Source organism: Capronia epimyces (assembly GCF_000585565.1).
Source record: "Capronia epimyces CBS 606.96 chromosome Unknown aczIQ-supercont1.3, whole genome shotgun sequence".
Classification (NCBI taxonomy): Eukaryota; Fungi; Ascomycota; class Eurotiomycetes; order Chaetothyriales; family Herpotrichiellaceae; genus Capronia; species Capronia epimyces.
The window spans coordinates 1,533,969-1,559,582 of record NW_006912906.1 but is presented as its reverse complement, the minus strand read 5'-3'; the positions used below and the strand labels follow the sequence as shown (position 1 = coordinate 1,559,582).

At 53.9% G+C, this 25,614-nt stretch overlaps 10 protein-coding genes across 10 annotated transcripts; 8 read left to right on the top strand and 2 right to left on the bottom strand.

The window, feature by feature from the left end:
- Window positions 1-887: 887 nt before the first annotated feature.
- On the top strand, window positions 888-1,653 carry A1O3_03827 (uncharacterized protein; the record flags this gene model as incomplete). Its single annotated transcript, XM_007733962.1, has 2 exons — window positions 888-1,600; window positions 1,647-1,653. 2 exons carry the CDS (start codon window positions 888-890, stop codon window positions 1,651-1,653), a joined length of 720 nt encoding a protein of 239 aa, XP_007732152.1.
- Window positions 1,654-2,158: 505 nt separating this feature from the next.
- On the top strand, window positions 2,159-4,021 carry A1O3_03826 (tRNA modification GTPase; the record flags this gene model as incomplete). The annotated part of the gene is made up of 1 exon (XM_007733961.1): window positions 2,159-4,021. The coding sequence occupies one exon, from the start codon at window positions 2,159-2,161 to the stop codon at window positions 4,019-4,021; it is 1,863 nt and encodes a 620-aa protein (XP_007732151.1).
- Window positions 4,022-9,043: 5,022 nt separating this feature from the next.
- A1O3_03825 (uncharacterized protein) lies at window positions 9,044-10,236 on the top strand (the record flags this gene model as incomplete). Its single annotated transcript, XM_007733960.1, has 3 exons — window positions 9,044-9,591; window positions 9,752-10,047; window positions 10,151-10,236. 3 exons carry the CDS (start codon window positions 9,044-9,046, stop codon window positions 10,234-10,236), a joined length of 930 nt encoding a protein of 309 aa, XP_007732150.1.
- A 1,883-nt stretch (window positions 10,237-12,119) lies between these two features.
- On the top strand, window positions 12,120-12,323 carry A1O3_03824 (uncharacterized protein; the record flags this gene model as incomplete). Its single annotated transcript, XM_007733959.1, has 1 exon — window positions 12,120-12,323. One exon carries the CDS (start codon window positions 12,120-12,122, stop codon window positions 12,321-12,323), a length of 204 nt encoding a protein of 67 aa, XP_007732149.1.
- Window positions 12,324-12,581: 258 nt separating this feature from the next.
- On the top strand, window positions 12,582-14,458 carry A1O3_03823 (uncharacterized protein; the record flags this gene model as incomplete). The annotated part of the gene is made up of 4 exons (XM_007733958.1): window positions 12,582-12,804; window positions 13,066-13,347; window positions 13,445-14,198; window positions 14,308-14,458. 4 exons carry the CDS (start codon window positions 12,582-12,584, stop codon window positions 14,456-14,458), a joined length of 1,410 nt encoding a protein of 469 aa, XP_007732148.1.
- A 453-nt stretch (window positions 14,459-14,911) lies between these two features.
- On the bottom strand, window positions 14,912-16,351 carry A1O3_03822 (uncharacterized protein; the record flags this gene model as incomplete). Its single annotated transcript, XM_007733957.1, has 1 exon — window positions 14,912-16,351. The coding sequence occupies one exon, from the start codon at window positions 16,349-16,351 to the stop codon at window positions 14,912-14,914; it is 1,440 nt and encodes a 479-aa protein (XP_007732147.1).
- Window positions 16,352-17,999: 1,648 nt separating this feature from the next.
- Window positions 18,000-19,778, top strand: A1O3_03821 (uncharacterized protein; the record flags this gene model as incomplete). Its single annotated transcript, XM_007733956.1, has 1 exon — window positions 18,000-19,778. One exon carries the CDS (start codon window positions 18,000-18,002, stop codon window positions 19,776-19,778), a length of 1,779 nt encoding a protein of 592 aa, XP_007732146.1.
- A 1,180-nt stretch (window positions 19,779-20,958) lies between these two features.
- A1O3_03820 (uncharacterized protein) lies at window positions 20,959-21,456 on the top strand (the record flags this gene model as incomplete). The annotated part of the gene is made up of 2 exons (XM_007733955.1): window positions 20,959-21,001; window positions 21,026-21,456. 2 exons carry the CDS (start codon window positions 20,959-20,961, stop codon window positions 21,454-21,456), a joined length of 474 nt encoding a protein of 157 aa, XP_007732145.1.
- A 182-nt stretch (window positions 21,457-21,638) lies between these two features.
- On the top strand, window positions 21,639-22,610 carry A1O3_03819 (uncharacterized protein; the record flags this gene model as incomplete). The annotated part of the gene is made up of 1 exon (XM_007733954.1): window positions 21,639-22,610. One exon carries the CDS (start codon window positions 21,639-21,641, stop codon window positions 22,608-22,610), a length of 972 nt encoding a protein of 323 aa, XP_007732144.1.
- Window positions 22,611-23,928: 1,318 nt separating this feature from the next.
- A1O3_03818 (uncharacterized protein) lies at window positions 23,929-25,157 on the bottom strand (the record flags this gene model as incomplete). The annotated part of the gene is made up of 3 exons (XM_007733953.1): window positions 23,929-24,201; window positions 24,347-24,804; window positions 25,091-25,157. The coding sequence occupies 3 exons, from the start codon at window positions 25,155-25,157 to the stop codon at window positions 23,929-23,931; spliced, it is 798 nt and encodes a 265-aa protein (XP_007732143.1).
- Between the last annotated feature and the right edge of the window lie 457 nt (window positions 25,158-25,614).

Below are 25,614 nucleotides of genomic sequence, written 5' to 3'. Positions count from 1 at the left end.
TTCCAACTGCCAGGGAGATGACGTGTGCGGGTGCAGCATGGCCCAATGATGGGGCTGCCACGCGAGGGGTAGCGGAGGGCCGAGGCGCCGATTCGCCTGTCTTCCCGAGTGCCGTCTGCGCCTGCGCTGCTCTACTCTCCAAGTCTTTGGTGCATACGTACTCCGTAGCTCTCGCGCCGTGAATCTCACAGACGCACTCACTGGGATGTATGGCACGGGGTGCCCCAGGTATCAGGGCGAAGACCAGGATGCACGGCTGTTTGAACTAACATCCACTGCAGGCACCTGGGATCCTCCCTCTCATGCGGCCGGCCACCTCGCACCAGCTGGACAGAATGGATGTGCCACGAATGCCACAACACCCACATGCGTCTCCACACAAAGAGGGATACGTCTCAGTACAACTGGCGCCTGGTCACTGGCTGGAGACTGATGACATCGACGGTAGGCGATCCCTGTCAGATCCTCCTCCCCATCCCATGGGCAACCCTCTTTTCTACTCTTGGATCCTGTCCGGATCCCTGTCGCCGACAGCCCCGGCGATCGATCCTGCAACATCCCTTGCGACAATTGGTCTTTCCGCTGTTGAAACCCCCCCGTTTGGCAAGCGTCTATGGCCATCGTAGTTCATCTGTGGCGCATCCATGCACGGGCTATAGCAGCATTCGACGTCACTGCTACGCGCTGTGTACACCAACACCGTGTAGGTCGTGCCCGACAATGTCTATCTTGTGACGTCGGTGTGGATTGATCCTACAATTCGTGCATGGTCCCTTCTTTGCCTTCCTTGCTCTGGCTGATAGACTTGGTAATCTTACGTCGAGTCCTCCCGTTGCATACCTCCTCATCTTCACCCTCCTCTACATCTTTCCTTCTTGACTTCCACCATGTCTGCTGAACAGGAAACCAAAAGCACCGAAGAAACTTCAATCGGCGGCAACCTCGACGCTGCTGGATCCGCCTCAGGCGCTGCCAATATTGGAGCATCAGGTTCCTCGAAGAAATCCGAAGAAAGACGAAAGCCCAAAAAGCTGGGCCAGAAGGCTCAATCGAACGGTACACCACAGAAAGAAGACGCCGAAGGTGAACAGGACGAACCGTCATCACCAACCCCGCAGCCACAGAAAATGGAGCAGCAATCTCGCTCGAAGTCGCGACAAGCAAGCCGAGGTCGTGGTCGACAGTCGAGTCTACCACCAAGCGACACCGACAGTGCATATCGAAGCGACGTATCGCAGAAGGGCGCACGAAGGACCAGAAACCGGAACCGCGGGAAAGCGCAAGCGCAAGCACAAACCCAGCAGCAGGGAGGAGGCGGCGGCCCCCTGGACGCCGTTGATGAGGTCGGCGAGACCGTTAATGGTGTCGTCGATGGTGCCAGCGGCGCTCTCGACAACACTGTTGGAAATGTTGGTAAAGCAGTGGGAAAGCCCCATGAGGCTCTTGGAGGTCTGCTCCATTCCAAGGGCGGCAACGAAGAGGGAGGAGAGAAAGATGAGGGTGGGACAGATGAGCAACTGAGATTACGACTCGACTTGAACCTAGACATTGAAGTCCAGCTCAAGGCAAAGATTCATGGCGACTTGACTCTTGGTTTATTGTGCGTATTACCTCAATCCACCCAGGTGATTGCTAACCATTTACAGGAACTAGTTCTTGATAATCCGCCCCCGCCTCCCGATCACCATTGTCATCTGTTCGGTCAGCAGAGACATCAGCATTCCGGTGCAGCGATCTTGGCCATCGAAGGTTGTGGTCAGGCCGATAGGACGTGTTCAGACCGCGGTCAAGGATGTTCATTTTGTGCGCTGTCAGTTTGTATTCTGGTTGGCGAATCCGGATGTCAATGCATGTAATAAAAACAGTCTTGATCAAAACCTTCCCCAGAGATCCAACGTCTTGCCATGTCCATTAAACGCAGCTGTACGGAGTACAAGTAGAGTCCAGCAGGTGCCGCCGTGTGCGGCACGGAGTGCTTAGTACTACGGAGTACGCCGTACGGAGTTAATTAGGAGGTACCGTACCTTATTATTAGGTAGGTAGGTATGTCTCAACTTGGTGCACGTGACTGGAATTTGAGATTGGAGACCGCAGATTGTTCTACACCACCCATTCCGCGACTTTTCCCTTCCCATCTCTCTTGCGAAATACCGTTCGGATGGTATGTCCCATCGCTGCTCGGTATTTGACACGTTATCAAGTTGCGAGGTACGCCAGATACGTCGCCACACGCTGCAATGTCGTTTCAACCCTCCCCACCAATACACTCCGTGTTACGGCGCCTCGGAAAATCCTACGCCCATATGCTTCCTCTACGATAGTTCAAGATCTGGAGGCATGGCGTTCTGATGCCGGCAGGCCCCCTGTGTCGGATACCATCTACGCTTTATCCACTGCTCCAGGACGAGCTGCAATAGCAGTAATCCGTATCTCCGGTCCAGCATGCCTCGGCGTGTATCGACGGCTCTGTCCCAATCGACCCGACCCTAAACCTCGCACTGCTGTCCTACGAAGGCTCTATGGCCCCGACGACTCCAGGTCTTTGCATGATCGAATCCTCGATAATGGCGCCCTCGTCCTATATTTCCCTGCGCCGAACACCGTGACGGGTGAAGATATTTTAGAATTGCATGTCCATGGTGGCCCGGCAATCGTTCGCTCAGTCTTAGAGGCAATATCTGCTTGCGCGCGGACGAGTGCAGAATCCAGGGCAGCAATCCGTCTTGCTGAACCAGGCGAGTTTACAAAAAGGGCATTCTACAACGGGAGACTAGATCTCACCCAAGCGGAAGCGCTCGGGGAAACTCTTGCCGCCGAGACTGAACAGCAACGCCGGCTCGCCGTCAGTGGCACAGATGGCGGTCTGGCCAAACGATACGAAGAGTGGAGAACAATGCTATTGTATGCTCGCGGGGAGCTCGAGGCCTTGATCGATTTCTCCGAGGACCAACACTTTGATGATTCGCCGATAGAGTTTATGGCGTCGATTTCTGCACAGGTCAAGGTGCTGAAGAGACAGATCGAACTCCACATTCAGAATGCAAACAAGGGAGAACTCTTGCGGAATGGAATCAGCATAGCCCTACTTGGGGCGCCAAATGCTGGCAAGAGCTCCTTGCTGAATCGCATTGTCGGTCGAGAAGCAGCCATTGTCAGCGCCGAAGCAGGTACAACAAGGGACATTGTCGATGTCACGGTGGACATTAACGGCTGGCTTTGCCGGTTAGGCGATATGGCAGGCTTGCGCAGCAATTCAGACGTTGGCCTCAGCCAAGAGTACGGCCACGGTCCTGTTGGCTTGGTTGAGCAGGAAGGCATCCGTCGAGCCCGCGAGCGAGCATTGCATTCTGATGTCGTTGTGGCACTACTAGCGGTCGAAAAGAAGGCAGACGGTTCGCTGGGCGTACATGTCAACGCGCAGGTCGTCAAAGCCGTTGAGGAGTGCGCCGCTGCTGGGAAGACGATTCTTGTCGTCCTGAACAAGATCGACCTCGTCGGACAGTTCGGCCATGACCCTGAAGCAATGACTGGCCTTAAAGCCTACATCAGTGAAATATTTCCCACGGTCCCAGCTGACCGAATTTGTCCAACCTCCTGCAGAGAAGCGGCATCTGTCCTCTGGGAGCCTGATCAATCCGACCCTGGCGGGATTCAGGCGGTCCTTACACAGTTGACCAGTGCGTTCAGAGCCTTGACAACTGCAGCCACAGGCGAGAAGACTGGTTCCTTGACCCCGGCTGAAGCACAATCCTACTGGGCCGCCTCCCTATCTGTGACGCATCGCCAAAGCACGTACTTGAGACAATGCTTGATTCATCTGAACGACTTTCTCGATCAGTCTGAACCACAACACGATCTGTTCGATCCTGATCTCGCTGGTCCACATGCAGCCCGTAATGACATCGACATTGTTACTGCAGCAGAGCATCTCCGGTTCGCGGCCGATTGCCTGGCCAAGATCACAGGCAAAGGTGAAGGCGGGGACGTGGAAGACGTACTCGGCGTTGTCTTTGAAAAGTAAGTCCCTGTTTTTCAATGTTACTGCCGATGTGCTTGTGAATTGAGCAAAAGAGGAAGGCCATTTATGTTGTTGGCAAAATTGTGACATTGCGGTCTTGTATGGTTCTGGGGTGTCTGTACCCACTGTCTGGAATGATTCGCTCTGATCTGTTCTGTTGATCCGCTGAAAGGCCCTGCATCTATCTATATTCCCTCCAAATGCAACAAGAATACGCCCGAAACGCCCCTGTCAGGGCTCGCGCCCTGGTCTTTTGTCCCGATTGTCTATACCCAAACCCCTGAAATGCCGATCTCTCGCCCCTCTGCGCCTCACTGGTCATCTCGCTTCCAGAGCGATGACTGAAACTGTTCCCCACAAGAAAGACAAACGCCTGAAAATGCCGCTGAATTGCGTTGATCGCTCAAAATAAAAATGAAAGAATAGCTGATCATGTACTTTTGCTGATCCAGGTTCTGTGTCGGAAAATGAAGCCCGCAGAAATTGCTCGTCAAGAGCCAAGAGAATGAAGGAATGTGGTGGTGATCGCAGACGGGATCACCCATGGGCTGTCTCAGAAATCGGCAAAAAGACACGAGAACGCTGTGCTGGCTTTTTTTCGTTTTTGGGAACTGCGACTGGGATTGGCGGAATCAGTTATATCCGCCACGACCTTGGGAAGCTTGTTGTCGGTTGTATCCCCCTCGGCCTTGAGTCATGGCGGTTCGGTTGTATCCGCCACGGCCTTGTCTGTTGTAGCCGCCTCGGCCTTTCTGGGGAGCAGTGCCCGCGGGAGTGTTGTATCCGCCTCGTCCGATAGCCATTTGAAGGGCGATGATTGGTATGAGAAAGAGAAAGAAAGCAATTGTGGGCCAAGTTGGACGCTAGGTTGGCGAGGCTCTGCAGAGAGTGATGTGGTCGCGGCGAGAGCGCAGACAGAAGATTGAGAGAGACAGACAAGGAAACAAGGAAACAAGGAAATAGACAGATGAGGGAAAGTCTTTGGTGGGTTGTTTTGTCGGGAGCTCGGTGTCGTAGTAGAAGAAATTGACAGAATAGAATCAAGGAAAGAGTCTGTACCTTAAGACTGGGGTTGTAGCTGCGAAGTGCAAGTCGAAACCTGGATTGGTGGTGGATAGAGTAAGCGAACAAAGGAAAGGATTAAGAAGATGTATCTGGTGAAGTGAAGGAGTGTGTTCTGGTTGAGGGAATGAATTCCTCCCAAGATTCTCGATGAACCTGGCCTTGATATATACATGTTCCCGACGGTTTTAGGTCCATTCTGTCTGATAAGCATGGTGGCCCGGAAGAGAGTCAGATTCACCCGCGATCCACCGGCCCAGGGTGCCGGTGCAATGCAGTATGCTGCGCTCAGGCCAGATATCGCAGGGCTACTCAATCGGTGCGTCCTCTGTGATGTGGATCTCCAATATGGATGCGGCCGTAGTCTTTGCGGGTTCTGGTGTGGAATGAGTAAATTTGGGGGCTGACGAGTTGCGCTAGAAGTTCCTATGGAAGGAAATGACTGGCCTGGATGGTTGGCCTGAGGTAGTAGGCGTCCCTGGGCCAAGCAGACCCAGCCCTGCTCGCTATGTGACAGGACACCGCAATAACGGTGTGGCCCTGGTCTCTTCGTAGGGCTGACGGCCAGGGCCCCGCAAGAGATGGGACTTTTGAATGCCTTTTGGTCTGGGTTTGGTTTTGGTGTGCCAGGAAGAGTCATGTCTAGTGAGCCTAATCTAGCATTGCCCCCCTGCTAGACCAAACCAAGTTTCTTGGAAACGTGAGATCGAGACCAGGGTCGACAAGCCATTCGATTCCAGCATCATGGTTGCTCGGAGGGGGTCCACCCTGTCGTTGCAACTGTCAGTGGGCAGTGGGCAGTGAACCCAAGTTTTGGTGTGCTAAATTCAACCGACGATCGAGTCATGGACGAGGACGAGGCGTGGGTTGCAGTAGCTGTGCATTAGGCCCCTGTAGCTGAAGAAGGAGATAGGACAACGACAATGTTAGTGCTGAGAGCCTGGGCCGAACAGCGTTCGTCAGGATAGGCTTCTTTAGGGTTGACGCAGAGACATTTATCATTGGCCGCACACCGGTTCCAAGACAACTCTAATCCGGTCTCAGTGGCACCCGAGCACCACAGGGCACAGGGGGCGCAGTCAGTGATTCATTCCTCAACCCAACTCTCAACTTGAGGAATGTGGCTGCTACGCTACGGCCTTCGACCAATCCCTCCCATGTCCCGTCCCTCATCCTCAATAAGCGCCTTGGTTACTGCTCTCCGTACGGAACACGATCGAGTTCGACCTGCTTTGGGGTCAGGAACGGGAACGGGACACTGCATCTGAATCATTGTCCGTTGGTTTCACCGGCCGGTAGTGCACGATCCGAGGCTACGATGCCACCGAGTCACAAACCCTTCCAATTCTTCTGTCCAGTCTATCGGATGATGGCAGCTCTGTAGTTGGAATGACTATCCGTGACACGGTGCACGTCAGACCCTTTCTGCCTACCTCCTCTTAGGAAGGCCCCTGAGACGGGCAACGCAAAAAGATTCTAAATACGTGGCAGGCATAGTTGGGAACGGTGTGTTATCGGACGGTCGCTTCACCAGACAGGCACATAAAGACGTCTACACCGAGGCACGAAGATGATGGCATAATATTGCATAGTACGGTGTGCGGTTGCGGCTGCGGCTACAGTACAGCTACGGCTGGATCCAATCGTTTCGGCGTCATTCTCTGCCTGCACCTACCTACGTACCTGCACACGCGCTCTCTTGTCTAGGACACATGTGACGGACAACATCTGTGCATGCTAGCGATAGTGGCTCGGGTGTTTTGGCGGTGCAGTACGCATGTTCTTCACCGATAACACTGCTGGAGAGCCAAGTACCATGTTGCCTTGCGTGCGGGCTTAGCCCCCGGAACTGGATTAGTTTATTCTCCGGTTGGTCCACCGGTTTTCAACAAGTCTTGAGAGCGCGCCCTCCGACAGGTCCAGGAGTCTCCCTGCTAGCCTCTAGGCCAATGCAAGGCAGACTCGAGAACAGTGTCGATGGCAGCCATGACAATTCTGAGGCCGGACAGGGCAGTGGTGGTTTGTTTCGATAATCATGAAACCTTTGGGACGCCAGTGTCCCGTGCCACTCCGCTGGAGCTCTGATCGACGGGCTTAGGAGGCTATCACGATCACGATCACCACTGATCGCCATCACCCGGGCACGTGGAAATGTCTGAAAATAGCAACGCCTTTGGCCGACTCACCCTCACTTGATCTCTGGCCGCTAACCCGGTTCAGGAATGGTCTCGTTTTCCAATTTGAGCCTCTGCTGACTGATGAGGTGAGTGAGTCTTCTTCCGTGCGTGCTCTTGGTTTCAAATCATCAATTACTGTCATTCACCAACCCTGGTTTACCGCATCACATTCGACGTCCTGCAACTGGAAGCATCTGGGGGTAATTGCCGCCACAGCCCTGGATAGCTTCCCTCGGCTTCTCCATACCGTAAGCTTATAGTGAGGCGAGCGATTCCCTACTACAGCAGACAGCAGTGCATACGCGTACTCGCGCGCACATGCTTCTACACCACTGCTCACTTCCCGCTCTATCTGCCTTACATAAGTGTTCGGAGCGCCCGGTGTGGCATGAGTCAGGAGTCGTTCCCACCCTGATGCGGGAGGCGTTTACCAGCTTCATTGCAGATGATCAACAACCGCCGATACGGATCTTACAGTCGATGCGGTCTGCGCCTATGCAGGCACTATCTCCTCTGTAGGTCGACGAGTCACATAGGGCCACAGGTTGGCTCCTTCTGCCGCAGAATTGGAGGTAGGCCTAATTCCACTGAAATGAGCAGTGATTTGTTGCGGAATGACAATTTCCTACATAGCACCCACGCCGCGCTGCAGGCACCATGAAATCATGTTTAGCTCTGCAGGACCAAAATGTGACCCGCTGTTGAGATAGCATAAGCAACAGTGATAGTTATGACTGAATCTGTTTATGTTCCCAGCATCACGCGGCCGATATTTCTTGGTGAGGGTTTATGTCAACGGGGACGCCGCGGCCTACCGACCATCCAATGTCAGATCAAGCTCTATCACATGGTGTGGCAACCCCTCGGAATGATTCATATCTGGCCTGAATGTATTCCCCTGACCGCTGTGAATCGAGGTTGTATTGGAGTTGACGAACTTCACGCTGCCGATCCTCGTGTTGTGGCAGTGTCCTCGAACAAGTATTGACATGACAATAGGCATCTATCTCGACCGGTTCGCACCACAGCCACGGACTCAGGCATGCCAGGGCTTGAGTCACCCTCAGAGCGTACTTCTGATGCCTTTTGAGGAGACGCAGCTCTTGTCGAGTCTATTTTTGGGGGGAGGCGTGCTTTTATCTCAGCTCGTCTCTGTGATTGAGGAGCGTCGATCGAACTTCAACGGTGCGGGTTGGCAGACCCATTTCGCGTCGACATCTGGCGTACGACAACGAAGGGCCATACCCGTCCGTCCGTCAACGCGAAGCTGTGTGCTTCCTAATGATTTTCCGGGTTGGGCAAGCGTTTGAAGTAGTCAGCTCAGGGAATGTCTAGGACTAATCAAATGATGGGTACAAGAGGCGTGTACATTGACACAGAATGCTCTTTGGGTAGACGTGCGGATAGGAAGATCGCATCCGCAAGTTCGTTGAAGCTACAAAGCCGTGGCGACGGCAAGGCTGACCAATTACAGATCCCATACACCAAGTCCTGTTGTGGCTGCTACTGTCTCGGATTACGGCGTCCTCTGAATGCAAATTTCCAGCCTGTCCTTGCAGTGAAGAGCGGAATGGGAATCTACGGGAGTCTGTGTCCTGACGACCACCAAGGGCGTGTTGACATTTCAGGAATGTACCCACGTCCGGTCTTAGACCATCGAGCACCCTACAAGTTCCAAGTCATTTTACAGCCCTCGCCAACTCTGAATTTCCCGCCATCTTCTCAACTCACCCAAGCCACTCGTTAGCTGTGTTTAGTGTCGTCTTCACCAAGTCATTCATTCAACATGTACCATCTCGGTCTTTTCATGTTTGCCCTTGGCACAGCCGCGCAGAGCATCAGTATCAGCTACAGCTATACTGCGACGGTGACGGCCACAGTCATTGAGACGATCATAACATGCCCCTGTCCGACACCGACGACGACAACCACGACGGCGGCCTCCTCGATACTGCTTCCGGATGGGACCATCACACCTTTTGTGACTTCGTCGAGTACAGCCGTTAGTAGCACAACAAGTCTGACTGGTGTTGTGCTTCCAGATAACACCATCACCCCGTCTATGACGACGAGGACAACGACGACGCCCATAGTAAGCAATGGCATTTCGTCAGCACCAGTCTCGAGCATTTCCACGCTTACCACCTCGACCACGTCGACCACCTCCAGCACCAGCAACGTGCCATCTGTAACGAACGATGCTTACATCAACGCCATCCTGATTCACCACAACATCCATCGGACCAATCACTCGGCCACGGCATTGACTTGGTCTCCGAGCCTGGCTGAGACGGCTCAGATGATTGCCCAGACATGTGTCTATGGGCACGTTACGTAAGATGACCCTATATGTTCTCGTTTACTCCTTGGTTTCCTATTCCTTGGTAAAGCCTGGGCCGCTCCGCCCAGTTGGTCTCGGTCCTTATGGCCGGTTCCTTCTTCCACCACACCGTTGAGGCCGAACCACTAGCACTGACTATCATGTCCTCACTAGAAACATCAACGGCGGAGGCTACGGCCAGAACATCGGTGCCGGGTACCCAGTCACACCGCTAGGTATGGGAAACTTTGTGACCGAAGGCCTGTACAACAGCGAAGTCAACAACTACGTCTATTACGGCGCGGAACCCGACATTACCACGCTCCAGCAGTGGGGACATTTCACCCAGATTGTGTGGAAGAGTACCACTTCGGTGGGCTGCTACACGGCCGACTGTACGGCGACAGGCCTAGGCAATGTGGGGGGTGGCGTGCCGCCGTATTTCACCGTGTGCAACTATGCGCCGCCTGGTATGTATTACGCGGATGATGGACATTCCGATCCCTTTTTCCTCTTCTCTCGTGTCTCAAGATCCAATCCAGTTGCTGACCGTTTGGTGTACTGTTACAATAGGCAACTACATCGGAGAATTTGCGCCTAACATTGGCGTGTCCATCGGCTTGGCAACCGTGCATGCGGACTATGGGCTTTCTTCTTGAGCGAGGGTCCCATCTGGTGGCAGGTTGCTTGGCCGCGCAAAAAGAGAGAGCCAGACAATGGCAGATGCGTAGATTGAGGGCAGCAAGCCGCGTGGGGGTGTGGGACGTGGCGATAGGAAGGAGAACAAGAGCGAGAGCGAGAGCGAGCACGAGCATGTTAGCTATGTGTATGGTACACGACAATTGCAGTTTCGTTTCAGTCGCTCCTTGCCTGACTCGCAATCGGATTCACGAAGAAAGAAGTGCTGCTCTGGTACTACTAACAACTCACTAGTATGGCCAGACAGACCATGTGGAACTCAGGCAAGCGCGGTTCATTTTGTTTTGCCACGGGAGTCGAGAGCTGGGAGTCGAAAATCGAAAGTTGAGAGTCGAGAGTCGAGACCTCCCCCGTCTGACGTGAAAGATAATGATGGCAATGGAGTAAGGCCAAGGCTTGAGTCGGAGCCTGAGCTTGTGGCCATACAATTCAAACCCAATCTCGTTCGTCCCGGGGAGCAAAGCAAATCCCCCTTTCCTTTGGCCCTTCTTCTCCCCATGGCCAAGGGTCACGGTGGAGTTCGCCAGGACAGATAACTTAGGAGCTTACAGGAGTATCCATACTCCATCCTGTAAATAGATATTATGTACGGATACAGATACCAATTGTGTATGCGTACTCTAGGCTCTGCACTCTGTACTCTTGGTGAGCATCCGTCCTCTATACTCTGCACTCTGTTCTCTGTCTATCCGTACCCATACAGACTACAAAAATCTGTGTCTAGGGACAAGTGTCTAGGATAACTCCGAGCCCCAGCCTGGAAGCCTGGAGGTTGCGATATCTCTCTTCGGCGGTCACGCGATTGTGGAGATGCAAGGTGTGATGGCCACGGTGGGACTTGACAAAAGTACATTGTTCAGGTCAAGGCCTCATTGGGCTGTTGTCAGTCACCAGGACTAGTAGTATCGGTAGTAGCAGTAGTTCCAGTAATGCCAGTAGTTCCAACTTCCAGTAGTCCCAGTAGTATCGGTAGTCCTAGTAGTACCAGTAGTGCGTGGGTCAGGAGTGAAACAGTCCCGACGAAGAGGACGGAGTATTGTACGGATACTCCATACTCCATACTCCATGCAGATATGCCACGTCGTGCCAGGGCAAAGCTATCCATCCATCCTGGGTATAGTAATAAGTACTACTACTACGACTACGACTACTAGGTAGGTACCCATTCCTGTACCCTGTCACTACTACGACTACTAGGTAAGTACTAAGTACCCATTCCTGTCCCCTGTACGGACATGTCTTGGTTTACATACTACACATACCAGTCCACTAAGTCTTGGTTTACTACACATACCAGTCCACTAAGCCAAGCCAGTTCGACTGACTATCCATATTGCGAATAGTCGCCCGGCCGGGTTCTTGGGAGGGATATCAGCAAGAGGGAAAAAAAATTCGAGCCGATCCTCTCCTCTCTCTTCTTCTTCTCTCTAATTGCCATGATGGCGTCTTTCGCCTCTACAATGAGACCATCTCTGCTGCTTGCCAATGGCGAGGTTGCCAGCCTGATTCGTGACTGAGACTGACTTATGTATATAAGATCAACCAACCCTAACCGCAACCCCGGGGCTAGGGCCCTACAGCATACAGAAGACTTACTACAGGAGCTGTGCTGTGAGACTTACTACATGAGCTGTGCGTGTCTGGCTCTGTCTGTCTGGCATTCGCTCTTCCATTCTTTCTGAATCTCTACCGCAGTCTAACCCTGCTGCTGTGTGCACAATCACAATCACACCAGAGGCTCTCCATTTCTCCCTCGGGAAGACCGTGGTCGACGTCAGAGTTGAGCCTGAACTGGAGTAGGGATCAGGATTAGGATCGGGATCGGGATCAATATTGGACCATCATGTCTGTTTCGCCTACATCTGATTCTGCTTCTGCACCTGCACTTGCACCGGAGAAAGCATCTCGGCGCTGGTATGACTGGTTTGCACCCGAGGACAGTCCCGAGGAGCGGAAGTTGATCCTGAAGCTGGATTTGTTGATCGTCCCGTTTGCCTTTATCGGATACTGGTTGAAATATGTCGACCAAGCCAATCTCAGTGAGTGAGCCAACACGATCTTCCATCCAATAAACACAAGCAGAAGCAGAAGCAGAAGCAGAAGCAGAAGCACAAACAGAAGCAGAGGCCAAGCAGAAGCAGAGGCACCAGCACCAGCACCAGCACCAGCACAAGCACAGGCACAAGCAAACAGGAAAACACCTACCTGGAGGGTGGCGTTGGTTTCTGCATCTGCATCTGCTTTGCCTCTATGTACCTCTCCTTCTACCTCTCCTTCTACCTCTGTTTCCGTCTCTGTTTCGTCCATGTACCTGTTTCTAGATGGGTACAAATCCTTTTTACTAATTTGTGCCCCCCTGGGTCGATTCAAAGATAACGCCTATGTCACCGGACTCAAGGAGGATCTCGGCTTCCACGGCAATGAGCTGGTGCACTGCCAGACCATCTTCACGGTCGGCTCGGTGATCGGACAGCTTCCTTTTGCGTATTTCTTCGCCAAAGTGCCTATGAATTGGCTGATTCCTAGCGGTGAGTGATGAGACTCTCTTCAGCCCTGACAACTAGCTACCCCTTGGTTTCAAATCTTCTTCTCCTGCTTCCCCTGACTTGCCTATCATGTCTATCATCTCTTTTGTCTTCTTTGATCGGGCTAGAGGCGATATAAAACCTCAGAATCGCAGGGCACGGCACATTCATCCATCCTGTAGACGTGGGATCTTGGCTTTGATTTTGCTTCTATGTCGAGTCGAATCGAACTCTTCTGACTCTAACGTCTCTTATTTGTTTAAGTGGAACTCGGCTGGGGCGTTTTCACCCTCCTACAATACCGCGTGAAATCATATGCGGAACTGATGGCCTATCGCTTCTTCGTCGGCCTCTTCGAGGCGCCCTACTTCCCCGGCGTCCACTTCGTTCTCGGGTCGTGGTACCGCGGTGACGAATACGGTCGACGCGGTGGCTTCTTCTACATCGGACTCACTCTGGGCACGTTGACTGCGAGTCTGATCCAGGCGGGCACGTCGGCTAGGCTGGATGGCGTCCATGGTCTTGCTGGCTGGAGATGGATGTATAGTAAGTTTCCTTCTTCTCTTCTCTCTCTCTCTTTCTCTTCCCTGTCTCTATCTATCTATCCATCCGTCTGGGTGTATTATACTAACTACCAACCCAGTCATCAACGCAGTCATCACCATCCCTCTCGCAATTGCCGGCCTCCTCATCTGGCCCGGCACACCGGACAAGCCGAACCGGCTCGTCCTCACGCCGGGCGACATCGCACTCGCCAAAGCGCGGCTCTGGCGCAACGGTCACGCGACGCCACAGCGGTTCTCGTGGACCACGGTCCGGCGCACCTTCACCAACTGGCGCTTCTACCTGTTCACCTGGTGGGGGATTGTGTTCTGGAACTCGACCAACGCGCCGTCAGCGGGGACATGGCTGCTATGGCTCAAGAGCCTGGACCGGTACAGCGCGACGCGGCTGAACAGTCTGGGCGCGCTGTCGCCGGGGCTGGGCATCTTCTACGTGCTCTTCATCTGCTTCTCGTCCGACCTGTACCTGGGCCGGGCGTGGGCCATCACGCTGGCCCAGACGCTCAACGCCGTGTCGGTCATCATCCTGACCGTGTGGGACGTGCCAGAGAACGCCAAATGGTTCGCCTATGCGCTGACCTTCACCTGCGTCGCCAACTCATCCGTGCTGTACGGCTGGATCAACGACGTGCTGAAGCACGACGCCGCTGAGCGTGCCTTCATCTTCACCCTGGCCAATGCCATCGCCCAGTCCACCACCGCCTGGACCCTGATCTTGACCTTCAAGACCGTCGAAGCCCCGAGGTTCCAGAAGGGCTTTCCTTTTGTCCTGAGTATGGCTTTGTTGACTATTATTACCGCTTGGGTTGTCAAGTATTTGCATCAGCGTCAGGAGTATGTATATCCAACACAATCCAATCCAGCCGAACCTCCCCCAAACAAAGCGGGCCGTGGCGCCTTCTCATTCTGTCCTATAGGAATTCACTAACACATTCCACTCTAGAGCACAATACGCCGCGGCCGGTCGTCTGGCCCAGGACCAGAGAGAAGCCCAAGAGATCATCGAGGAACACCAAAATGTCACCATTGATCCCGCCACTGCCGGCCAGAAGGAGCTGAGGGTCAAGACCCAAGACCGCGAACTAGGCCCTTAAAATTCTGGGTTGGTTCTGATTCAAGGTCAAAAAATAAAAGAGACCCGGCTGATGGTGTATGGTTGATGGTTGATGTTTATTATATTCAGTTGCACTGTCTTAGCTAGCCAACCTCCAACCATCCAACCATCCAACCATCCAACCATCCAACCATCCAACCATCCAACCTGGGGGCGAAAGACGAGAAGAAGGGAAAAAAGGAAGAAAGGAAGAAATTCCTATGCTCTCATCTCATGTTAACTACTAACTGGATGCATTTCATTCCACAGAACAATAGTATGTACGCGTTGTTTACTGGATGCATTTCATTCCAGAGAGCAATAGTCTGTATCCATTGTTTAACTACTGGATGTATTTCATTCCATAGAACAATAGTCTGTACACGTTGTTATATGTGTGTGTGTGTGTGCGTGTGTGTGCGTGTGTGTGCGTGTGTGAGCCCTCTCCTCCTTTTTAGATGCCTTCGGTGATGGCCGGCAGTAACTTCTCAGTAAACTCCCACAACTTGCTCGAATCCTGAGCGTGGAAAGCGGCGCCGGTCCAAAAGGTGTTCTTCCGGCCCTGCAGGGCGTAGAGATGGGTGTAGAAGCCGTCCTGGATGGCGGCGGCGGGCACGTTGAAGGCAAACGGGGCGTGGCTGTGGTATTCGACAAAGTGAGGGGTAGTGACGGCGGTGGTGTTGACGGAGCCGGCGGCTTTGACGCGGTTCAAGGCGGCGACAATCTCGGTCTTGACCTGGTCGTCGGAGATCTGGACGGGGCTGTTGTACTTGACGCTGAAGAGGCCGGCGGTGTTGGCGGCCTGGATGAAGTAGGGGCCAGGCAGGGCGGGGACATTCCAGGGCGAGTCGACGCCGAAGTTGCGCAGCTCGACCGCGTCCGGGATGCCGGTGTCGTTGATGATGGCAGCGTAGTAGCCGACGTTTTGGATCTGGCCGAACAGCGCGCGCTCGGTGGCGTCGAGGTCGAAGCCGGCCAGGTTGTCGAGCTTGGGCGGGATGGCCAGCAGCAGCTTCTTGGCCTTGATCAGCTTGACGCCGGTTGGCGTGTTGACCAGCACGGCGACGCCCGAGCCCGTGGCGTTCCGCTGCACCGCGAGCACCTGGCTGTTGACCAGGGCGTCGGCGCCCAGCTTGGCCTGGGCGGCCTCGTAGATCTCGTGGTTCTTCCCGCTGACCGCCGACTGGTAATTGCCCTCCTGCAGGGCCACGATGGCCTGCAAGCTGACCAGCTTGAACACGTACAGCGTCAGCTGGTCGAGGATCCTGCCGATCCCGTTGGCGAACACGGTGATGACCTGGATGGCACCGGCGATGTCGTATTTCTTGACGAACTCGCCGAACGGCAGTAGCAGGTCCGCCGGCACCGGGTACGTCAGGTTGAACCCGTCCTCGAGGTACGGGTACTTGGCCACCTGGGCCGCGTAGTTGAGCAGGCCTTGGGTCACGTTGCCCTCATAGATGCTCGTCACCAGTTCGCCCGTGCGGAAGTCCACAGGGATGGTGGTGAGCGTGGTGAATCCCGCCCGTTGCACGTCCGTTGTCTTCAGCCCGACGTTCAGGCTCGCAAAGAAGTTCTTCACCGTCGGCGTGTCGTACCACGCCACCACGCCCATCTCGGTGCTGTTGCCACTGACCGGATCCGTGTACGTCTCGGTATGGCCGCCCAACACTGGTTTGCGCTCCACCACTACAACGCTCTTGCCCAGTTGGCTGAGTCGGACTGCCCCGTACGCGCCGCTGGCGCCGCCGCCAATGACGGCCACGTCTCGATGAATCACGTCGCTGGCCGCGATCGCACTGATGTCGATGCCGGCCGTGATGCTCATCAAAGAGGCAATCACCGTGCCTGCCAGAGCCGCGCCGGCGAGCCTGTTGGTCTGGAACATCTTCATGCTGGACTGAGGGACGGGGACGGCCTTGGGATGTGGGATATTGGGTCAAGAAACCCAAATAAAACCAAATTGGAACAGAAAATAGACTACCTCTGGAAGGGAGGGACGAGCACTGGACCAGATGAGAGGGATTGATGCAAACGAGTGACTCGCAACCCACTTTGATCTGTGCAGCTCAGGCTGTTGAATATGTCTTTTCCCCTTACCTTTATAGCCATCACATCATTGTCCCTCTGGTGGCCTAATCCTCCACAGTCCCCAGTCCCGGAGGCTTTGCCTTCCCACGTCAAGAAAGAGTACTGGTGTTGATCACCCGGAGCACCTTGTGCGAGATTGCGCCGTCTCTGGCTGGCACTTTCCGACTGGGGGCTGGAGATTGGAGATTGCGAGCGGGAAAAAAATCACCTAAGATCGGGGGTTTGGAGGCTCTTGAACCCCCGAAGCGAGCACTGGGGAAGCTTCTTGTGGCATGAGGCAGTCGTCGTTGGCTCGTTTTCTGTGTCCTTTGTCTATCCCACAGGCCAAAAACCCGAACCCGGAAGCAAACAGCACCATTCGTCTCGGATTCCGGAGGCCGTCTCGATCCGAACCCACTTGAATTGTTGTCCATCTCTCTTCCGTGCGGGAGCTGCCCCGGACGCAGATCAGGTGCCACCAACGTCAATATATGGAGTACAGTAGTAGTAGTCAATAATGATAATGGCTGGACTCTTGTTTCTTTGTTGCTGTGCTGTTCGGGTTTGGGCAAGATGCATTTCTGTGCAGAATTGCATCATCGGTCTCCTTTCCGGGGTCGGGGCCGTGGGGGCAGAAGCTCACTCAGCATCATCCTCATATCTTTCTGTTTTTGTACGAGTAATACTGGTAGGACGGGCATGGCTCACAGTAGCCAGCTCATATTCGAAAGAAAGGATTGGGACTTGGCTGCGCCCAGCCAATCCTTGACAGGGGTTCCCCTGCCCAGTGCTTCGCCTCAATAACCTCGGATGCATCGTCACGAACACATTTTCGGCAACATTCCAATGCCTAATCATATATCGGCCAGGATTCCGCCAGTCGCTATGGGCTACGTCCACCGAGATGGCCAGCTTGTATCATCGAAGCTTGCTGGATTTAGAAGTCTTTTACTTCTGTAGATGATAGACGATGTTGTAGCTAGCAGCATTAGATGACCAGTATCCTCAGTTTGAGCTACACTCTGAACAACGCTCCTCTTGCTCTGGAGGGCCCGGCGAACCGTGTGAGCGAGGGTCCCGGAAGGACAGTGCTGAGGAAGAAGCGGACCGGGTTTCACCATCTGGTAATGCCACGGCTCTAACATGAAGCACTCATCTTATTCGATGGGCCTGTCTGATCATTGAACGCAAATACACAATAGTTTAAAGCGGCGCTGGCCGAGTCGGGGCACCCACGTGACTTGTCTGGAAGCCGCCAAGAAACTAATTACTAATTAGGGAAAGGCGCTGATGTATCCGTACATGGCATGTTGAACTTGTCGCATACTACTATACGAGACTGCGCCAGCCAGTTCTGTTGTCTTGACGCTTCACCCCATCGCTCAAAATTCCCTGGCGGTGCACGAATCAGTCCAGCCGCCGCATCGCTGCCTGCATTGCAGGATTGTTCAGGTAATCAAGACTCCTCCAACATGGCAGCTGCTGCGAAGCCAACCAAAAATCAACTTAGGCGGGCAAAGAAAAAGGCTCAAAAGCACCAAGTACGTTTCTTCCCTTCTTCACCTCTGCCAGAAACTCATATCGCGCAGCCACCGCCTGATCAACCCTCCGACCTCACAATCAAGGCCGAATCAGTAGAGCCCACATCGACTCCGACGCCGTTGCCGACAGTCCGGGATGAAAAGGTCAAATCAGAAGAAGACGGTCGCGATGGAGACCCTCTCACAGATCCTCTTATCGTGGACGAAGGAAATCCACTTTATGACCTCTACAGGGATATGTTGGAAAGATTCGGGGATAAAGAGGATTCCGCCCTAAAAGAACCCGATAAGCCTGAAGTGTACTTTGACGATGACGATGATATTCCCGACGAAGAAGAGGAGGAGGAGGGTGCGGCGCCCAAGATGTCCAAGAAGAAGCGAAAGGAGATGTCCAAGCTTTCGGTAGCAGAACTAAAAGCTCTCGTCAAGAGACCTGAGATGGTGGAATGGACCGACACCTCAGCACCTGACCCTAAGTTGGTGGTCCATTTAAAATCATACCACAACGCCGTTCCCGTACCTACCCACTGGTCACTGAAGAGAGAGTATCTATCCTCCAAGCGGGGGATCGAGAAGTCTCCCTTTGCGCTTCCCAAATTCATCCAAGAGACTGGTATTGCGGAGATGCGGGATGCGGCTTTGGAAAAACAGGACCAAGCTACCCTCAAGCAGAAACAGCGCGAACGTGTGCAGGGAAAGCTGGGCAAGCTCGACATCGACTATCAGAAACTTTACGAGGCCTTCTTTCGCTTCCAGACGAAACCGCAGTTGACCAGATACGGCGAGGTGTATTATGAGGGCAAGGAGTTCGAAACCAACTTGCGACATTTACGACCGGGCGAATTGTCGGACGAGCTAAAGGAAGCGCTCAACATGCCGCCTGGGGCTCCTCCGCCATGGCTCATTAACATGCAGAGATACGGCCCTCCACCGTCCTATCCGGCATTAAAAGTCCCTGGCGTCAACGCGCCTCCGCCACCCGGTGCCAGCTGGGGTTTCGCTCCTGGGCAATGGGGTAAGCCGCCTGTCGATGAGGCAACAAACAGACCTTTATATGGTGGCGACATCTTCGGTGTGCTTCAACCCCAACAAAACACGCAACAGGGCGAGCCTGTGGAGAAAGATCTATGGGGCGAACTACAACAACAAGACGAGTCGGAAGAAGAAGAAGAGGAAGATGAAGAAGAGGATGAAGAAGAGGATGACGAGGAAGGTGGCACTGGTATTGAGACGTCAGCTGGTTTGGAGACTCCCAGCGGCATGAGCTCTGCTGTACCGACCGAGATCGGAGGCACCGAAACAGTCTCAGAGTTTGATCTTCGGAAACGCCGCGGCACTGAGACAGAAGATTCGTCTCATCCGCGGTCCGCGTACCACGTCATCCCTGAACGGCAGACACGTGTGGAAGGATTCTTTGGCGGAGATCGCGTCTACGACCTGAAAGCCGGTCAACAAAACAATCTTCCTGTCCTGGGCCAGGACGACACCCGGAAACGGAAGAAGCCAGGTGATGTGGAGGTCTCGATTGATCCAGATGCCTTGGCCGCTCGGGACGGAATGGACAAGGAAGATGTGCGCCGTGCGTATGACCAGCAACGTAAGGCCGAGCAAAATCCCCAGTGGGACTTCCAGGAAGACCTGTCGGAAATGATTGCCTCGGAATCGAGGAAGAGGCAGAAACGCGACGAAGAGAGGAGGAGTAAGCGGTAATTGGACATGGCATGGGCAGGCACCAAAGCTCGATGTATGAGAATAATAAGAGGACATGCTGTGATACCCGACCAGCAACGGACAGCTCTGATGTAGGAGGCTGATTGGGCCATTCTGGGCGCCGCCCGAGTTCGCGTCGCCACGGCTCTACTATAAACAATTCAGACGTACGGGACAGCTCGTCTCCTCATCCTTATCTGGGTGGACTGCTTGGTCGATCACTCAGTCTTGCACGTCTGTCTCAATCCGATGTACTTGTACTTCCTATGTTCCCATGCAATGGCCACTGACGAAAATCAACACATCCATCCCAGCGACAGCGAACCTCTATGGTGATTAGCCTCAACTACATGTACCTAACCAAGGTTCTCAAACTGGAACAGTTACCGAGATATCTGAACAAAGCAGGAGTCCCCTTCGACATGTGCGCACTCATCAATCACCAAATGAGACTGCTCCTTTGTAGCAATGGTACCTGATTACATGTACCGAGTGCAGAGGACTTACCTAGGTAAGATCTTGAAGTGAAAATCATGCCAGCAGTAAGAGTTGAGCAGGCAAGCCTAATAATTACAGATGTGGTTGAAGGGTACATCAGGCTATCAGGTATACTGATACTTGTGGTGGTGGTAGTTGCCCCTATTAAAAGAGCGTGATGTGTACGGATAGGGCGGCGAAATTCCCATCCAGATCGGTGAGTCCCAAGCAGTTTTACGGTTAACCATTGTCCAGAACCTCGACTGCATGGAACTTCTTGAACTTCTTGAACTTCCTGAACTCTGTCGCACATCCAGGGCATCCATGTCCTTCTGTCCACCCTGCCGACGTCTTGCCTGTTGTGCCCGACAACCTAACGTCAAAGCGTCTGAGGAGGTGCATTCATTCTTATTGTAATTAGTCGATCTGAAAGTCGATCTGAAAGTCGATCTGAAAGTCGACAGTCTCCCTGATGGACCGCTACCGGGGGTACGTGTCTTCGCTCCCCTCATTTCTTCTAGACTGACATGCATCAGACGACGATCTCCTCCGCCTCGACCTCATCGCACTCGAGACGACCATCCAGACGTCGAGTATTTTGGTGACGGTGAAAGTTACAGACCTGGTGGCGCCGGCGAAGGCCCCTACAGACCCCCGAACAGAGAACGCCCTGCGGCAGATGGATGGTCGGCCGATAGGAGAGATGGACGACGGGATGAGAGAAGTCAGAGAGAGGAGATTGACTCGTATGTGCCAATGACCAGTGCTAGAGCACCTCGACCAAGAAGCAGGTCTCCTGGGTACCGCCGACGGTCACGAACACCACCAACAAACAGAGGTCGAGAAGATCTTTTTGCCGACAGAAGATCACCAGTGCGCCGCTATTCTCCACGAAGATCACCTCCTCCTAGAAGACGATCTAGATCAGCGTATGGCGCCAGGGCTCGCAGTCCGCCAGAGACCAAGCGGTACCGTGAGTTCTCTCCCGACCCTTCACGTCGCTCACCGAAACGAGAACGACGAATCTCTCCAGACCGCAGCCGATTTGATCGTGATCGCCCGCGGTCACCGTCTAGGCGTGGGCCTACCCCTGACAGAGATTTGGCAAGAGGAGGCGAAAGCTACAGACCAAGATCGAGAACACCTCCGCGACGCAGACCGGTTGACAATTGGAGACGCTCTCCTTCACCGAGGAATTTGAATTCCGGTGTCGCCTCAAACAACACATCACGAAGATCCTCCCCACCGATACATCCTGACAGACTGAGCTTGACCGGTTCTTTGCCTAGCAGATCGCCGGCATACCCTCCCCGCGGGCGTCCTGACTACGATGGACCCGGGTCAGCAGGCTACCGGGAAAGATCTCCTCCACCCACAGCACCCATGGATACCAATGACCGTACACGAATCCGAGACGTAAGCGCACCGCGCGACGATGTTCGAATGAATGGCGATCCCTCTCAGATCCAACCACCATCTGGTCCGAGTAGTTATCGAAATGGCAACTACAACTACGACCGCCCTCCCCCGACCGGACCCTCGCGCAGTTTCACCCAGCCAACCAAAGCTTCACCCCCTACAGGCCCTGCATCAACATCCGCGTCAGTGTCTGCCCATAACCGTGGCGGAGGAGGCGGCGCAGGTACGCTGGGGGCTCCCACCCGACCTCGCGGCGCGCCTGGCCCTGGTCGATACGACGGCCCTCCTCCCAGAGACTTCAGCAGCCCGCCTCTACGCGGAGGTCGAGGGAGTTTGGCGTACCGTGGACCTGGGCCATATGGGCCAAGAGGGGGAGGGCTTGGTGGCCGAGGTGAATATGGTGGCGGAAGCAGAGGAGACTTTGGAGGACGCAGTGACTATGGTGGGGGCGGCAGAGGAGACTTTGGAGGAGCCGGTGGACGAGGCGATTACGGAAATCACCGCGGAGGTGGTGGATTTGGCCGCGGCAGCAGCAGCAGTGGCGGCGGCGGCGGCGGCGGCGATCCACCGTCGTTCCCTTTCCGCAGCAACAACAACAGCTCAAGCACGACGTATCCACGAAGCCAACGATTCAACGGTACAGCGAATACGGTCCAACACCATCTCACCACCAATGAGAAGATAGTCCCGGGCGGCAAACTGCTCCCGTCTGGACTCCCGCCTGACCAAGAGAAACGCATCAAGGCACTCGAAGCTGAGGCCGAGCGCATGCGGACGGAAATTGCCGAGAAGCAGAGAACGAAGCGTGAGGTCTTGAATGAGTGGGAAGTCCGCGAACGTGAGAGCGAGAGGGAAACTCTACGTAGCGAGCTTGCCGATGCACATTTGCAGCAATTGATGGAGGGAGATGATGGGTTGGGGCGCGCGGCTTTCTAGTAGAGAGACTGGGCCGACTCGGCTCTTCTACTCGGATTCCGACACCGACTTTTCGTCGTCTCTTCTGCCTCTTTTGGGCTGCCCTTGTCTGAGTCTTGCCGTGCTGGACAAAATCGGTTCCAGGGAAAAGTCGAGCACAAAAAGGTGAAAAGGAATGGACAAAGCAGCGACGAAGAAAGGAGAAAATCGCCAACCCTAATTAGCCCTCTTGATACTGGCTAGTATTGGGATTGGGATTGATACTGGGATTGGGATTGGGACTGTGTCTGATGTTGAAAGCGACTCTTGCATAGCGAAGGAAAGCAACAGCAAGCAAACAATGTACGATGAATGTCTCTGCGCAGCTAAATTGGCTGACGGCAGGGAAATTAAATATCCAATGCCGTACAGAAAAAGGCTCTGGATTCACATCCCCATTCACTTGACTTTACATCGATCGCGTCGTGTCTTGTCGTGTCGTGTTGTAGCGCACCGTCCCGTCCCATATTGGTATTGGTATCAGTATTGGCACTGTGGCTGCTATTGTGCATGTGCATGTGCATAGGGCTGTGGTAGGCGAGTATCCTACAATCCAATACAGGCACACACACCCGTGGCAGTAATCAGGACTAGGCTGATGCTCAGGTTCAGGCCAAGACTCAGGACAAGGCTCAGGACCTGAACAGAACCCAGAACCCAGAACCTAGAACCCAGAACCATCGGGACTTGAATATGAATATGAATGTGTGTGACCGGACCGGACCAGTCCAAAACACTGGTAAAGGCGAAGGAAAGGAAGAAATTCAGCAAAGAAGGGTGAGACAATGTCCATATGGGTTCGGCGACATAAATGTCCACACCACACCACACATAGTCAGTTAGTCAGTCCCTTCCCTGCACGATTCGATTATTCCTAGACTTTCTCGTTTACTTTCTCATTTACTTTCACCTTCAGCAGTTTCAATTACAGTTTCGATTTCATTTTCAGGCCAGGCTTAACAACGCCATGCCTAATTTCTCTCTCACGCTGTCCGTCGGTACCATTCCACAATCCACGCAACGCAACAGCTCTTAGGTTCTTTCGTTCAGGATGGTAGATCCCTCTCTCCCCCACACTTCTCCGACTCGATAACCAGATCTCGGAACCGCGTCCGTATGTCGAGCCAAGGACACGGATACGGACACGGACAGGACCTTTCTCAAGCTTCCTTCCAGCTGACCACGACCACAACCACAACCACAACCACAACCACGTGCCATCATCATAATATCTTCATACACAGCCAAACATGTGCTCACAGCCATCATCATCTTCATACGCAGCAAACATGTACCACGCTCAAGCACCAACAGACCGGCCGCCATCGACCTCGAGATTGATGCCCGTGATGAACCTGCCTTCGTCACTGGCTAGATAGGCGGTAATGTTGGCGACGTCACTGGGGTCAGTGAGTCTCCCGAGCGGCACGTTGAACAGGAACTTTTGCACGTTTTCCTCGGTGAAGGGGACGCCGACGAACGACTCGAATAGACCTGTGCCGGAGAGGAGAGGGCACAAGGCATTGATGCGGATTTGGTCTTTGCCGAATTCGGCGGCTAGGCCTTTGGTTGCCTAGAGGGGGGAGAGGTTAGTGTATTTTTAACATGGTTGCTATTATGATTTCCCTTCAAGCAGGAGAAGGAAAAGTCGGGCAGATTTCCTTCAAGTAGCAGGAGTAGGAAAATTCGGGCAGATAGATGGTTGGCAGCCCGCTTACATTGGCAACAGCGGCCTTTGAAGCATTGTACCAAACCAACCCAGGTCGGGGTCGCATGGCACCGATGCTCGCAATGTTGATGATACTGCCACCGCCTCGTTTCTTCAACGCGGGCACGACGGTCCCAACGCTGTGGTAGATACTCTTGAGGTTGACGGCGATGACGCGGTCGAACTCGGCCTCGGTGACATCCAGAGTCGGCTTGTTCTTGTAGCTCGTGCCGGCGTTGTTGACCAGGACGTCTAACCCGCCGAACTTGGACTCGGCCGTCTCGACCAGCTTCTCCCAGTCGGCCGCCGACGTCACATTGGCTGCCACGGTGGCTACGTTGGTTGCGTAGGTGGAGGACGACGAGAACGCTTTCTCGAGACCTTCGGCGTTGATGTCGGAGGCGACGACTTTGGCGCCCTCAGCTACGAATTTCTGCGTCACTGCAAGACCGAATCCGGAGGCGGCACCTGCAGGATGAGTATGTTAGTTGAGGACCGAAGTAGTTGATGGAGTATGTTAGGTGAGGACCAAAGTGGTTGATTGGAGTATGTTGAGTGAGGACCAAAGTGGTTGATTGGAGTATGTCAGGTGAGGACTGAAGTCGTTGATGGGGTATGTTGTCGAGAACCGAAGCACTCGATTGCGTTGCTTTGTTCTTCGCCCGTGAGCGAGGCCCACCACCCAACACAGAATGTAATTGTGATTCAAAAAGTTGTCTAAAGACTCGAAGGAGGCTGACTACTTCTACCGTACCTGTAACAATGGCGACTTTCCCGGCCAGGCGGCCAGCACCTGTCTGTACTTCGTGGAGGCCTGACATTGTGTGGGAGAGACACTGGATTGGTCTGAAAAGGCGGGCTGATAGTAAGAGTGTGCTGGCTGGTCAGGAGGAAGGCCGCTGCTTCGTCAAAGTCAAGTCGTGTGTATAAGCCAGAAAGCGAAGTGTACGGACGAACTGGTCGAGGGGAAAGGTGTCTCTGGCACCCGAGAGAGAACAGGACAGTAGATATAGGTCAATTGACCAGGGACCGGCTCCTGTCTGCCCCGCATCAGTCCTGACCTGACCCACGCAGCTCATCCGAGAAACCGCAACGAAATCGCGTAAAGAAGATGGTCGGTGTTGCCATCTCGTAATTGTCGGGGTGATGCAATGAGCCACGAACGGACAAGGGCGGGGAAGTTCCTCGAAGTCGGCTCGGACTCGAGTTGCGGGGAACCTGCAGAATTCATCGGCTGCAATCTTCATGCGGAGAGGCCTAAGGTCAGTACTGGGCACT